This window comes from Oncorhynchus keta, chromosome 3, assembly GCF_023373465.1.
Source record: "Oncorhynchus keta strain PuntledgeMale-10-30-2019 chromosome 3, Oket_V2, whole genome shotgun sequence".
Taxonomy (NCBI): domain Eukaryota; kingdom Metazoa; phylum Chordata; class Actinopteri; order Salmoniformes; family Salmonidae; genus Oncorhynchus; species Oncorhynchus keta.
Genome location: NC_068423.1, coordinates 4,342,510 through 4,358,698, shown reverse-complemented (window position 1 = coordinate 4,358,698; position 16,189 = coordinate 4,342,510). Strand labels below are relative to the sequence as shown.

The 16,189-nt window shown below is 42.7% G+C and overlaps 1 protein-coding gene across 1 annotated transcript; it reads right to left on the bottom strand.

The window, feature by feature from the left end:
- Positions 1–786: 786 nt before the first annotated feature.
- pkmyt1 (protein kinase, membrane associated tyrosine/threonine 1) lies at positions 787–14,932 on the bottom strand. Its single transcript, XM_035745545.2, has 8 exons — positions 14,649–14,932; positions 13,825–14,292; positions 13,445–13,682; positions 12,861–13,152; positions 12,611–12,717; positions 10,652–10,824; positions 8,544–8,764; positions 787–1,576 (listed from the first exon to the last, which is right to left on the bottom strand). The coding sequence occupies exons 2-8, from the start codon at positions 14,194–14,196 to the stop codon at positions 1,171–1,173; spliced, it is 1,809 nt and encodes a 602-aa protein (XP_035601438.1). The 5' UTR covers positions 14,197–14,292; positions 14,649–14,932; the 3' UTR covers positions 787–1,170.
- Between the last annotated feature and the right edge of the window lie 1,257 nt (positions 14,933–16,189).

Here is a 16,189-nt window from a genome sequence, read left to right as displayed (position 1 = left end):
TGCTGAACTAAGTGTTTTCATCATTCAAGATTGCAGCCGGAAGCAACAAGAAGCACTGCGATGTGTGTGGACCCAAGGACAGGAAGACACAGTACACATGCATCAAGTGCAAGAAATACAGTTCCTCATGTGGTTTGTAGACCGGCCTTAATTTGTGTTTAACGGGGCTCATTTATCATTTCCATTAAATACTGTATGTAAAATCTGTCCTTCCAATTTGTTCAGTTCAAAGCAATAAACATCAATAGTGATGAAAACCTTGTTTCATTTATATTTGTTCAAGATAAACAATAATTCCACCCATGTCTTAATTTAAATAGATTTGTTTACAAAAATCACATTCTCTAAAAAATAAAAGTGCTTTCATTGATAAATGTATTCTAGCAGAGGTAAATGGCAAATATTAACCATGTACGCTGTCTCTCTCTTGTGATTGATATAAGTCAACATGAAGTATTTTTTACGTAAATTGTTACGGCTGTACTGTTTTAAAAACCCAATAATGCAGTAGGTCCATCAGACCCACGTTCTTTGGGTGAATAACAAAAACATGAACACCACAAGGGTTAAGCTTACACGCAGGTGTTCAGAGCATGCTAATTAGCACAGGTGGTCACCTTTGTCTTCAGTAAACAAGTCCTGTAACATGGAGATATGGACGTGTGGGAACACTAACCTTATGTCTAGATGTGTGTAAACTGCAATTATATTATTTTCAGTCAATCTTTGGGATGATCCCCCCCATCTATGGATCACATGTAATCAATTGAGTATAAATAGACAGGATAAGCTTCCAACATCTCTTTAATTGGCTTTGAGTCATGGATTATAGAAGTAAATATGAGCTATTAAACATTCTTGCCATCACCAAAATAGTTGATTGTGAATATACAAAGACATGAAAAGTTCATAACGGAATACGGTATATAATCACTTGACCCATTCTTTTAATGCAATCAATTACAAATTGAAGTAAGAACTTGTTAACTCATAAAAGCAGAACAAAATGGACAAATTTCAAGCAAAACAATTGTTTGAAACAGGCATTTTAAAAACAGAAACTGAGAACTATATAATACACATGGCAATTCAGTCCAGTGGTTCTCCATCTATTACAATGTAAAGCCGGAGTTAGTACGTCGTTGTTCAACACAATTTACAGTCTCGTTCTCAGGGTTGTCCTTCCAACGTAGTTGTCGTCTCATCGAACAGACTGAGCAGGTTCTTTGGTTCAAAGCTGGGTCGAGGGAGGGGCTCTGAGCGGACCCAGTTCCGGACGGGCCATTGGGAAGTGTGTGTAGATGTGTTGTGCTGATTGTGTGCGTCCATGGACCGGTCTATCTGGCTGAGTCTGTGAGAGCCTGTGCCTTTGGGGGACCCTGTGAGTGCTGTCATTGTGTGGCAGGATCTGTCTGAGTGGATGCTGGAGGGTGTGTGTGCGAGGTTGAGGTTAGGTGAAGGTGTGTGGATGTGACCAGAGTGTGTAGGGGTGTGGGCAGGACTGAGTTGATGAAATACTGGAGGTGATTTCGGCAGAGGGGTGGATGTGCTTCCCATGGATAGCCGGGATTTGATTCTGTTGAATGAGAAAATTGTGTGAATTTCAAAGGGCAATAATAAGTGAAATATAAGTTAAGCCTTTTTCTATTGAGTAACTGTGGCTAAAAGGATGGACAAAATATTGATCTCCCTATACTTTTTCAGCAGCAGTGGTAACATTGCATTTTATTTTAATATATTTTTTATTATGCCTATGTTATGTTGTGAATTTGAACAAGAAATATGTGTCTCTTGTAGATTATTCTGATGTTTTTCGTATGATGTACCCTATGACTAATGAAAACTTTCTATGTCCCCATTGAGATTTAAAAGTAGTGTTTAATACACCTTATTTATACACTTTTGTAATATTTATGAAATACATATTGTTATATTTGGTAGCACTTATTTGTTTTTCCTTTGCCTCCAACCCCCTTCGATGTGTAGAACGGATGTGGGTGGGGCCAGGTCCACGTAATGGTGCAACTTTCAAAAAATCTGACGAAATTTCAAAAGCTCTGACGAAGGCAGTGTGGCCGATACGTAAGCTTATTAAAGATCGGTGATACTATCAAGAGCAGTGTGCGGTTTCCTTTTTCCTTCATCTTGTTCAATTGTTGCCATGCACCTGCAAATTAGATTGCTCAGATGTGCGAGTGCCTTTTGAATAACCATTTTTCACTCTGCACTCTGAAATCTTGTAAGTATACACAGAAGTAAAAGACGTACCAAGTATACAATGGATCCACTACGAGAGATTAACTCACTTACCACACGTTGTGAGAGTACCCTTTCATTCACACAAGAAGTCGCCAATAAGATTATTTTTCCTACCTCCAACATGAACAACCCAGTTCCACGCTCGACTGTCGAACTCAAAATCCAACTACAGAGACTCCGAGAGAAAGAAACACGTTTGTTCCTGCATGGCACCACTCTTAGCGAGTATTGGCGCAACAGGCGCATTCCAAGAGGACTGAGAATACAGAAGGAGCCTACAATAGGGGAAAACAATACAACTTTCGTTCAGCAATGGGGTGAAATACTCAACAAATGCTCATTAGATTTAATGCTATTAAATCGTGGAACATGTGTCGAAGGAAGTGAAATAAGTTCAAGTTAAGATTAGCGAACATGAGGCTATAATGAAGGAGATTTTAGGCCTTAATTTTACAGCCATAGACGATACGATCAAGCAGTCCATTGGGAAATACAGAGACTCTCTACAAGCAACAAAGATCAAGAAATACCAGCGAGACAGAGGACTACCAACTCAGCCGGGTGTACGCATGGGAAGACCCAAGAACAGGAGCACGGAGAGGCCGACGGAGGGACGCACTGCTGATCAGGGGACACAGATACGCAGCAGCGGGAGGACATGGAAACTTAGACACAGAGGCATCCACAGAACGAATTCCCTACAGACAGTGACTCCAGCTACCATGGGCACACAGTCTGTTGTTTTTTAGTCCGGAAGCAACAGAGGACTCCACGAAAGAAAATAAATGATGCAGGAGAGGCAAGCGGTTGAAGAGGAGACCAGGAACACAGACCGTGGACATGGAGCTACAGCGGGACACGGTAATCAACCTCTCCAAAAAAGACATTACTGACGCTCAAGTCTCTCTCTTTTGTACCTACATGAACAGATAAACCATTCGATACGAAAGTAGATCTGTTTAAATTCATTCGCAAGATTAAATTTAAGCATGTGTTTTCGCAAAACACTGATTCGGGCCTAGAAACAGATCAAAGAGGTACCCATTTTAAGCCCAAAAGCTAATTCTGTCCCATGGTTAACAACTCCGATTAATACCTATTGTAGGTTAGTCGAACAAGAAGCCATGTCAGTATATGAGACAAACAAACCATATTCAGAAGAATCTCACTAGAACAGAAGAACTGGCACTCAATGAATTAATGAAAGATTAATATTTGGTTATAAAACCTGCAGACAAGGGTGGTGCTGTGGTTGTTTTAGACTATGAAAAACATAAAAAGAAATTCAGAGACAACTCAGCAATGAACGTTTCTATAGAAAACTGAGTGTTGATCCCACACAGGTGTTCCAAAGGGATATATGCTCGAATCTGGAGCAAGCCCTATTAAACAACCTGATCTCAAAACCTGAATACCTTTGCTGCAACTGTGCCATACGTCCATGCATATATATTTTAAGGAAATTACACAAACCTAAAACACAAGGCAACTATCAAGGCAGACCAGTGGTTGCAGGAATAGGCTCAATGCTAGAGCCTTTGTCGAACTTTGTAGACTCTTTTATTAAATCTCATGGGCAATCATTTCCATCATATGTAAAATACTCTATAAACAAGATCTCACCAATAACGGGTTTAAAAGAAGACTGTATTTTGGTCACATTAGATGTCGAGAGTCTATATACCAGCATTCCCCATGTGGGGGGGCTGGCAGCACTAGCACACTATTTGGGAGACAGAGATACTAATGAATATCCACCAACAAACTTCATTCTAGAATTGGCTGAATATGTTTCAGGTTTGATGATGAATACTACCTCCAAACTAATGGAACAGAGCGAAGCGAATGTAGAGACCATCGAGTTATGCTAACCTCTATATAAGTCTTTTTGAAGAACGTTTTGTTTATAATGTAAACGAGAATCCATTTTTGAATAAAGTCCTGAAGTGGTATCGATATATTGACGACATTTTTTGTATATGGGAAGGAACTGAAGAAGAATTGTCAGATTTTATGGCATTACTCAATGACACTGACCCGAATCTCAAATTCACTATTGAACGTGACACTCAACGTGTTCACTATCTCGATATGTGGATTGAGAAATCAAATGGAACCCTATTTACAATACGTGGTGGATATTTAAATTCAGCCGGCAAAGCTGGGTCCGATAAAATATTCCAGTGTTTCTTGACCACACCTCCCACTTTTCTCGAATTCAAAGTATATGTAGTTGTGAACATTAAAGAGTGTTCTTTGGCTTTAGCGGGTCTTTTTTTGTAGCAGTTCCTTTTGTGTTTTTTTCCCCAATGCCAAATTATGAGCTTCATCCACACATTGTGAGGGATAGCCTTTTTTTAGAAACCGTCATGTGCATCTCCGCTGTTTTTTCTAGATAATCCTCTGTGGAGTGTAATATACTGCGCAGTCTAAAAAACTGGTTTCTTGGAAGTCTCAAGTCTTTGTAATGGCTCAGGGTGGAAGCTGTCAATCTGTAGTAGAGTATTTCTGTCCGTTTCTTTTCTGTACAGAGTTGTGTATAGGAGAGGTCGCAATTTACGCAATAAATTGGTTCATGCCAACTGCCAGCCACATAAAATTAGCCAAGCTCTTTTACACCCTCTACCAAATGGTAGCTATAAATGCAGAGGATGCGCACAGTGCAACAACATGATAAAGTGTGAATATTTTCGTATGATGTAACCTATGACTAATGAAAACTTTTTATGTCCCCATTGAGATTTAAAATAAGTGTTTAATACACCTTATTTATACACATTTGTAATATTTATGAAATGCATATTGTTATATTTGGAAACACTTATGTTTTTCCTTTGCCTCCAACCCCCTTCGATGTGTTGAACGGATGTGGGTGGGGCCAGGTCCACGTAATGGTGCAACTTTCAAAAAATCCCAAAAGCTCTGAGGAAGGCCGTGTGGCCGATACGTAAGCTTATTAAAGATCGGTGATACTATCAAGAGCAGTGTGCGGTTTCCTTTTTCCTTCAATATATTTTTTATTGTTGACTCTTTTCGCTTAACAGGTACAGTGGCGGACAAATAAATTGCCACCCTTGCACTTTTCTTAACTTAAGGCACACCTGTTAATTGAAACGCATCTTCAGTGCTCGGTTGTCTCCGCCAAGTCTGTCCCTAAACAATTTGATTTGCTGGTTTTACACATTAAAAACTTTCAAATAACCCTTTGTTGACTGTGTCTGGGTGTTATCAGCCACCACCAGCACCGGCCTGTACTCTAAATGCCCTAAGCTCTCTTCTGGCCCCTTCCACCAGCTGCCAAACTAACCCTGATTCAGATGACCACTCTACCCATGCTAGACTACGGAGACTAAATTTATAGATGGGAAGGTAAGGGTGCCCTCAAGAGGCTAGATGTTCTTTACCATTCGGCCATCAGATTTGCCACCAATGCTCCTTACAGGACAGATCACTGCACTCTATACTCCTCTGTAAACTGGTCATCTCTGTATACCCGTTGCAAGACCCACTGGTTGATGCTTATTTATAAAAACCCTCTTAGGCCTCACTCCGCCCTATCTGAGATATCTACTGCAGCCCTCATCCTCTACATACACCCGTTCTGCCAGTCACATTCTGTTAAAGGTCCCCAAAGCACACATCCCAGCGACTGGAACGAGCTGCAATAAAACTGTCAATTTTGAGTGTTTATCTAAATCATGGACACTCTTACTGACAGTTGTGGCTGCCTCGCGTGATGTATTGTTGCGTCTACCGTCTTGCCCGTTGTGCTGTTGTCTGTGCCCAATAATGTTTGTACCATGTTTTGTGCTGCTGCCATGTTGTGTTGTGTCTTAGGTCTCTCTTTATGTAGTGTTGTCTCTTGTCGTGATGTATAATTTTTTTTTTTTTTCAGCCCCCGTAGCCCTTTTGGTAGGCCGTCCTTGTAAATAAGAATTTGTTCCAATGTTTTGGGACTGGGGGGGGGGCAGTATTGAGTAGCTTGGATAATAAGGTGCCCAGAGTAAACTGCCTGCTACTCAGGCCCAAAAGCTAGAATATGCATATAATTAGTAGATTTGGATAGAAAACACAAGTTTCTAAAACTGTTTGAATGATGTCTGTGAGTAACAGAACTCATATGGCAGGCAAAAACCTGAGAAAAAAATCCAACCAGGAAGTGGGAAATCTGAGGTTTGTAGTTTTTACAAGCCATTGACTATCGAATATACAGTGTCTATGGGGTCATATTGCACTTCCTAAGGCTCCCACTTGATGTCAACAGTCTTTAGAACCTTGTGAAGAAGGAGAGAATAAGAGCTGATTGAGTCAGGGGTCTGGCAGAGTGCCATGAGCTCAGTCTCGGCGGTGCCCGTGAGGGTTAGCTGCGTTCCATTGCATTTCTAAAGACAAAAGGAAATGTCCGGTTGAAACATTATTGAAGATGTATGATAAAAACATCCTAAAGATTGATTCTATACATCATTTGACATGTTTCTACAACCTGTTATATAACTTTTTGGACTTTGTCTGAACTTTCGCCTGGACTTGCCCGTGCCTCGTGAGAAACAAAAAGAAGGTGTTTGGACAAATTATGGACTTTATCAAACAAAACAAACATTTATTGTGGAACTGGGATTCCTGGGAGTGCATTCTGATGAAGATCAAAGGTAAGTGAATATTTATAATGCTATTTCTGACACCTCTCCTTCTTTGGAAAATGGCTGTATGTTTTTCTGTGGCTAGGTGCTGACCTAACATAATCGTTTGATGTGCTTTCGCCGTAAAGCCTATTTGAAATTGGACACTGTGGCTGGATTTACAAGAAATGTATCTTTAAAATGGTGTAGAATACATGTATGTTTGAGGAATTTTAATTATGGGATTTCTGTTGTTTTGAATTTGGCGCCCTGCAATTTCACTGGCTGTTGGCGAGGTGGGACGCTACCGTTCCACATATCCCAGAGAGGTTAACCGACTTGCCTAATAAGATATATATATATATATATATATTTTTTTAAAGCTGGTTGAGAGCGTGCCAAGTGTGCAAAGCTGTCATCAAGGCAAAGGGTGGATACTTTGAATAATCTCAAAAATAAAATAAATGTTGATTTGTTTAACATTTTTTTGGTTACTATGATTCCATGTGTGTTATTTGGTCTTCACTATTATTCTACAACATAGAAAATAATACAAATAAAGAAAAACCATTGAATGAATAGGTGTCCAAACTTTTGACTGGTACTGTACATTATCCAGTGACAGTAAAGTAGTCTGAGTGTACAAAACATTAGGAACACCTTCCTAATATTGACTTGCACCCACTTTTGCCTCAGAACAGCCTCACTTCATTGGGCATGGATTCTAAACGGTGTCGAAAGCGTTCCCTACGGATGCTAGCCAATGTTGACTCCAATGCATCCCACAGTTGTGTCAAGATGGCTGGTAGTGGATCACTACTCTAAATAGCTCGCTCCATCTCATCCCACAGATGCTCAACTGGATTGAGATCTTGTGACTGGGCAGGCCACTGCAGTAAGCTGAATTCAAAGACATGTTCATGGAACCATTCCTGGACAATTCTAGCCTGCTGAAAAAAACTGAGTTGCAGATGGATACACTACCGCCATGAAGGGATGCACCTGATTAGCAATGATGTTCAGATATCCTGTGGCATTCAAACATTGCTCCACTTTCATCAAGGGGCCCAATGTGTGTCATGAAAACATCCCACATCACCAGCCTGCAATGTTGATAACCACTTGAGTAAATGCTTTTCTCCATACCCTAGTCCACCCATCAGCAGGAACCCAGATTCTGACCAGGCAATGTTTTTCCAATTCTCCAGGGGCAACTGTTTTCATTCCTTAGCCCACTGCAATCGCAGTTTCTTGTTTTTTTGCTGAAAGAAGTGGAACTCTAAGGTCCAGCAGTGTTGTGGTTCTTGACAAGACTCAAACCGGTGCGCATTGCATCTACTACCATACCCCGTTCAAAGACAGTAAAATCTTTTGTCTTGCCCATTCACACTGAATGGCAAACATACATCACTGTCTCAAATACTTTTTAACCCCTTCATCTACACCGATTGAAGAGTATTTAACAATAAGGGATCATAGCTTTCACTTGGCCAGTCTCATGGAAAACGCAGGTGTCCTAATGTTTTGTACACTCAGTGTATAAGAATATGCAGAAAAAGGGACAATGAGGTTGCATTAAATGGAGAACTCCCAATCAATATCTCAAATGCTCCCTCTCATTTGGATGTTATCTGGTCTCGTGTCAGTTCAGAGTTTGTCATTTACCTGTGAGAGAAGGTGGGGGAGTGCTCCGGGCCCAGGGCGTCGGGCAGAAACACCACGTCCTCGAGGCTGCCTGAGTCAGTGTGCATCATGGCACTGGGGGGCAGCATGAACTCCAGCTCCGAACTCTCCTTTGGAGGGGTGCACGGTGAAGGGGGCGTCCAGCGTGGAAGGAACGGGAGGTTGAGAGAGGAGAAGAGCCCCCAACCAGAGTATAAAATAGACTAAGAGAGAAAGGTAGAAGATACACAAGTTTATTTGAATAGAAGTACAAATCAAACAGGTCCATCTTGAACAACATTGAGAGTCTATTCACAGGGATGCAAACTGGTGAGGGCCCAAAAAGGAGACACTTATTTTGTGAAAAAATTAATTCCCTGCTTAGCGTGAAATGCAGGTTAACTAATTAAACAACAAATAATATGATTTACATGATCAGTCTGAGTGTAAAATAAAAGGGGTTAATGTGAACCTAACTCATCTAAAAAAAAAAAAAACTTAAAAGAAAGCAATCCAATGCTATTTGTTGCCCAGACTTTACAGCAAACGACACTGAAGTCTTGAGGAAAAAAAAAAAACAATACACCAATATTGCAGTTAGCCATGACAGCCTTTATAATAGAACGTTTGTGACCACACATCTAAAATATTGCACTTGGGGAAAAACATCTTAAAAGTAGAAATAGAATGAAACTAACTGCCACTCTTTTTGCTCTATTATAGTGGCCACTATAGAAGATATCGATCAAGTGCACAAGGCTACATGTGCAAAAATAATGTTCACTGAGTAAAATAAAACATAACAATCCACCTCACTCACACACAAGTGATACTGTCAAGTTCAACAACAAAAGCGATATTTTTGGACTACACTGCACATTACTACATTATACAATTTCTGCCTGTGGACATGAGTTCCACAATGTGCCAGCAGAGCATGATACCCTTTGTTGGCATAATTGATATCTTTCAGGCAGAGAGTACACCTGGCATACCCCTTTTAATCCACTATATTGAAAAAGAGAGAGAGGGAAAGTGTGTTGTGTTCCTTTCACCTCCATAGTGGCATCCAGCTTAAGCCAGGCCCAGCTTCAGCTACACTTGATCCCTGAATCCACTTGTTTAACAAGCAATGCCTCATGTTCAACTAATTCTCTCATTCTGAAAATAAACCACATACTGTAGATGGAAAACATTTCAGATAGTAGTTAGTTAGCTAGTTAAAATTTCACACAGATTGCCAGGGTCCTAGTAAACAACTAAAGCGTTATAAATTGAGGAACGGAAAGGAGTCAAATACCAGTTAATACTATAGCGAATTGGTTAGGTTACTAACGTTAGCTCATCTGATGTTGTAACATTAGCTAGATAACGTTAGTTGTCTGACTTCATTAACCAACTAATTTTCACACCATAAACTAAATGATTTGATCAGTTAAGTTGGCTAATGTTGCTCAACATTTCTCTGGCTAGCTAACGGAGAATTCGATCCAGCTAGCAAGATACTTAACAATGCTAACAATACTTGTTCCACCACACTTTCTCCCTCACCTCAAACTTTCCAAATGCCAGTTGTTTTTCAAGTACGCTCCATCATCTTCTCACACCTGTCCCCGTGGTCAGGCTTCTCACCTACCTCTTCGTTATCGTCCAGGGAACGTGCTGCTGTAACCGGCAAACTGCGTTTCTACTCTCTGCTGTCTTTCCAGAGCGCACGCTGATGCTGTAACTAGCAAATTGGTTGTTCCTTCTCTCTTCAGTCACGTGCTGCATTATGTTGTTATGTAAACAATTAGCTGAGCCTTGGATAAGGCCAGTATTGCTCCAAAAGCACATTACTCGTTTGCTTACAGCCAGTTATGATCCAAAGCCACCCCCCACCCAAAATTTTCTCAATGGATCTACACGAATCATGTAGGTCACCTATTTTGGATTCAAAACGGCAAATTTTGCCGAAAGGTGACTAGTTTGCATCCCTGTATATCATAGCTACTTTAGAATATATTTTCTTATACTGGTTAGCAGTTGAGTTTGAACAAAATGTATTATTCAAAATAGTTAAATCGCAGTTTAGAGGGAGGTGGAAAGTTATGGCGGCTGGGTTTACCAACCTGGCAGAAGGCGACTAGTGTGAGCAGGGTTTCGCGGAGGAAGAGGGATACATGGCGCCTCCACCTGTGTCTCCTGACCACTGGCAGGGTGAGGAGCTCGGGCACGGTGGCCCTCACAGACAGCTCCGGGGCCAGCATCATCCGCAGCACAGTCTGCAGCTCCACTGACAGGCCTGGAAGTACACAGACAATAACGGGAAACAGAAAATTAAGATAAAAAGGGATGACCCTAATAGGCATAAAATGTGAATGTCCAGACTCGAGACAAATTTGCCAGGTGCAAACCATATGAACAAAATTATTCCCTTACACTGATGCTCCCGCGATTGCTTTTCAATATTAGACAAAAATGGAAGGACATGACAGTGTGCAGGTTCATTTCACTGCTGAAAAGGAGGAGTACAAATCAAACGGGCAAATCTTGTATAACATTGAAAGTCAATCCAACATGCATATCATATATATTTTCTTAAGACCTGGGGTCGTAGCCACAAAGCATTTCAGAGTAGAAAATTGGTTGTAAGTGCTAAGAGAAATTTTACTCTACCCTATTTGGTTAAAAAAATAATAATTAGAAAAAGAAGTTGTGCATGAGCTGTCCTAACCAGTTAAGTTACCAGCAGGTGTCTTGATAATTTAAAAAAGGCAGTGAGTCAGTGGTTCCTGTGTCACATGCAATTGCTTTGGGGGCTGTGCTTTGGCCAAGTGGGTGGGGTTATATCCTTCCTGTTTGGCCCTGTCCGGGGGTGTCCTCGGATGGGGCCACAGTGTCTCCTGACCCCTCCTGTCTCAGCCTCCAGTATTTATGCTGCAGTAGTTTATGTGTCGGGGGGCTAGGGTCAGTTTGTTATATCTGGAGTACTTCTCCTGTCCTATTCGGTGTCCTGTGTGAATCTAAGTGTGCGTTCTCTAATTCTCTCCTTCTTTCTTTCTCTCTCTCGGAGGACCTGAGCCCGAGGACCATGCCCCAGGACTACCTGACATGATGGCTCCTTGCTGTCCCCAGTCCACCTGGCCATGCTGCTGCTCCAGTTTCAACTGTTCTGCCTTACTATTATTTGACCATGCTGGTCATTTATGAACATTTGAACATCTTGGCCATGTTCTGTTATAACTCCACCTGGCACAGCCAGAAGAGGACTGGCCACCCCACATAGCCTGGTTCCTCTCTAGGTTTCTTTGGCCTTTCTAGGGAGTTTTTCCTAGCCACCGTGCTTCTACACCTGCATTGCTTGCTGTTTGGGGTTTTAGGCTGGGTTTCTGTACAGCACTTTGAGATATCAGCTGATGTACGAAGGGCTATATAAATAAAATTTGATTGATTGATTTGTTGAAAGAATTGGATATTTCTAGGATATGATCAATCCATAAATAATCTAAAACTACATGCATCTCTTGGGCTTTTGACAATGATTTCACGAGGCCCATTTCACTAGGCAGAGATGGTGTCAGGCAAAAACTAGAAGCATAGAAGCATTTAACCATTGCAACATTTGTGTCAGGCAAAAATTATATTAAGCGTTTTATCATTGCAACATTTGATGTACAGTTACATTCAACGTGGTTGTCCGAAACGTGTTCACAGCTGGCGATGCCTTACCGCAATTGGGGATTTCCCATCATTTGGTAGAATATCAATGAGAGTCATCACCATCTTTCCTTTGCGGTACCTCAAACTGTTGTGATTAGCACCTGAGAAACTTTTGAGGAGTTTTACTCCTGGCTCAGAGTTTGAGCAGTGTCTGAACATCATCCTAAAACCTACTCCGAGTTTAGTTTTTTTGTCTTAAAAACAGGTTAACAGGATTCCAAGCACCTTCTCTGAGATGCTTTGTGGATACGGTCTCAGATGTGTAAAAGCTGCCATTACCCATTATCTGTGTCATATTTAGAAGATTGTTAAATTGTAAAAAAAAGCCAATAAATATATTGTACAAAAAAACAACAACCTGCCATTACCATTGGTAAACTCCGCAGGTAGACGGCCTTGCCTGAGCTGCTGCCATCCCTCTCCCCCTTTTGGCACCTCCATATTGCAAGCCAGCTCCAAGATGGACACGCCAAGACTGAGAGAAACAGGAAAGTCTCATTATTACTAATTGATTAGATATAAATCATGTTTTTTCCCCACCAGGTGCTCAAAGCACTTCACATCATAAAGGGGAATCACTTCATTATTAATGAGTATAGGGAGCACCGGCATCATCACCTGAAAACATCAGCAGCAAGGCCATACTCGCCCCTCAGCAGCTCTGGGGCCATGTATCGGGGATCACCCTCCTGGACATCCTCCTTCTCCCTCCCCTTCCCCTCCGGCAGGCCAGCGGCGACTCCCTCCCCTCGGAGCTCCAGTGCTAGCCCAAAGTCTCCTAATTTGAGGCGGCCAGAGCGCGTCAGGAACACGTTGGCCGGCTTGAGATCCAGGTGGGCAAAGCCACGGGCGTGAAGATGGTGCAGCGCCGAGAGGAGGTCGCACAGGTATGCCCACGCTGCAGGCTCATCTGTTGAGTAATGGGAGAAAAAAAATGGTCATTATGGACACACAGGGTTACATTCCTCAGGTATTGTTAGCACTGGCGTTTTGTGTATCAGTGGCGGTCAGACAAAGTGTATCAACAGAAATCATCACACCCCAAATGACAGAAATAGGTGACAAGAACTATAAACAAATACAAAGAAACTCACATTAACAACATTTAATTTCACTGCCATTCACAAATCACATCCATAGAACAGTAGTATGCAACATATGATGTGTCACACAGTGCACCTTTCCAATTTTTACTGACTGACCTGGGCTGGAAGGTTGGGCCTCGGCGTGCAGCAGCAGGCTGGTGCAGCACAGCTCCATCTGGATGTACAAGCGGCACCCCTCCTCCCAGGCTGCCACAAAGCCCAGGATGTGTGGGTGGGGGCACAGGCGCTCGTGGTTCTGGGCCTCCCGCATGCTCCTGTTGCGCTCACTGTTGCCCCTGAAGCGCTGGACTGAACGCTTGACAGCGTAGTGGTGCCCGTCCTGGAGGCTCAGCACCTGGGAAGCGGTCAAGTGGAGCTCTGAGATCTTGTTCTTGTGTTATTTAGGCTCTCCACATTAAAGATGTTGATAGATAAAATGTATCATGTCAATGATATTTTAATTTCCTGTGCATCAGTTTTGGACAGTTCCCACTCACCTTGTACACCTCACCGAAGGACCCTCTCCCCAGCAGGCCCAGGTTGGTGAAGCACTGGTTGAAGTAGGACTGCTGTCTGCCGGGGTCGTACAGCGACAGCGGAGGGGGAGATTTGATGAGGGAGTGGGAGAGGGGAGACCAGGGGGACGGGGGGCGCTGGGGGAAGACCCGGCTCAGAGGGGGGCAGCCCTTGGACGGGGGGCGCGGGGGTAGTGAGTGCGAGACATGGGCAGGAGTCGAGAGAGATGAGGTGGAGGATGAAGAGAAGGGGAGGCGGCGTTTCTTAAGGGAGAAGGACTGCTCAGCCTTGGAGAAGTGGGTGGGGAGGGGGAGAGGTGTGGTGGCAACTTTGGTTTCCAAGTACACAGACATGGCTTGGAGAAGTTGAGGGATCAATTAAAGGTGCATTGGGAAGGTAAGGTGACCGTAGGATCCTGAGTTTCTGAGCACAAGTTCTGAGATTCAGCGCTGAGAAAATAGAAAGGTCAACATTAGTGTGCTTTCAACATAGTCAAGACAAGATGATGTTGACATTGGGTGCAAAACGGATAACAAATCTGTAAAAGACAACCTAATCAAAGCCACTTTAGGTAGCTAACAATAATAGCCTGAACCACATGGGTGACGTGCCAGTCAAATACCCATTGACCAACTAAGCTGGCACAAATGTCATTGATTTTGTTTCTGGTAAATAAATTAAAGTTGTCAGCTAATAACTGTAGCCTTGCCATCGAGTTGGGTAATCTTAACGTTAACATTACATGGACATTGCATTATTCAATGTAAACAACAGCAAGCCAGCTCTCCAAAAGGAGTTTACTTACCAGACTGGACGAATTCTATCAAAATGAACAGCTTAATTCCAAGTGGCAGTCATCAACGTAGCTAATAGTAGCATTCTTATGACCAGAGAAACACGAAAGTCATCTTTAGATTAAAATATACTGGTTAACGTTCGATAGTTGGCAAATAGAGCTGGCTAGCTCCTATCCAAGTCAAGCACATTGTATTTCATGGAAAATATATGTTCCTGAACCAAAGGAGAACGACTTCCCCGCCTCAACCAAGTATGGTTAGCTGCAGCCCAATATGGCGACCGGAGGACTTCTTCTTCAATGAGGTTTAACGGCGGTTGGCATCCAATATATGTTGCATTACCGCCACCTACTAGACTGGAGTACAACTCCCTTATGCTTTGCTTGAAAAAAACAAATACCCTACCATCGAACACTACACTCACACATTTAAAAAATAATAATAATAATTTAAAAAAAAACACACCCTACTCCACTATTTAGTCCTACCTCATGCCAACAACATGAAAGGATGTGACACCGTCACGTAACACACCCTGTAACTCTTCTGATGTCAAGTCTCGCACTGTAAATACTGCACGGCCAATTCAGACATCAGATTGACCATGCAACGCCTTTAAAGCAATTCTGCACCCATACTCCCATACTTCTCTGCCTCTAACCCTATTGCAGGGGCTGAGTCACTGGCTTACTGGGGCTCTCTCATGCTGTCCCTGGAAGGGGTGCGTCACCTGAGTGGGTTGATTCACTGATGTGGTCATCCTGTCTGGGTTGGCACCCCCCCCTTGGGTTGTGCCGTGGCGGAGATCTTTGTGGGCTATACTCAGCCTTGTCTCAGGATGGTAAGTTGGTGGGTGAAGATATCCCTCTAGTGGTGTGGGGGCTGTGCTTTGGCCAAGTGGGTGGGGTTATATCCTTCCTGTTTGGCCCTGTCCGGGGGTGTCCTCGGATGGGGCCACAGTGTCTCCTGACCCCTCCTGTCTCAACCTCCAGTATTTATGCTGCAGTAGTTTATGTGTCGGGGGGCTAGGGTCAGTTTGTTATATCTGGAGTACTTCTCCTGTCCTATTTGGTGTCCTGTGTGAATCTAAGTGTGCGTTCTCTAATTCTCCCCTTCTCTCTTTCTTTCTCTCTCTCGGAGGACCATATAAATACTATATATACATTTGATTTGATGACTCCAACACCATCATTAAGTTCACTGATGACACAACAGTGATCACCGAAACAAGGAGTTCAGAGACCTGACCATGTGGTGCAAGGACAACAACATCTCCCTCATTGTGATCAAGACAAATGAGATCATTGTGGACTACAGAAAAAGGAGGACCGAGCACCCCCCATTCTCATCGACGGGGCTGTAGAGGAGCAGGTTGAGAGCTTCAAGTTCCTTGGCGTCATCAACAAACTAACATGGTCCAAGCACATCAAGACAGTGAAGAGGGCACGACAAAACCTATTCCCCCTCAGGAGACTAAAAAGATTTGGCATGGGTCATCAGATCCTCAAAAGGTTTTACAGCTGCACCATCGAGAGCAGCCGACGGGTTG

Excerpts from the sequence above, each read along its gene's own strand:
- pkmyt1 (XM_035745545.2), bottom strand. The coding sequence starts at position 14,196 with ATGTCTGTGTACTTGGAAACCAAAGTTGCCACCACACCTCTCCCCCTC. Across the intron at positions 13,153-13,444 it reads GGCCCAACCTTCCAGCCCAG|ATGAGCCTGCAGCGTGGGCA; the intron begins GTCAGTCAGTAA and ends ATTACTCAACAG. Across the intron at positions 10,825-12,610 it reads ACCTGCGGAGTTTACCAATG|GCCTGTCAGTGGAGCTGCAG; the intron begins GTAATGGCAGGT and ends GTGTACTTCCAG.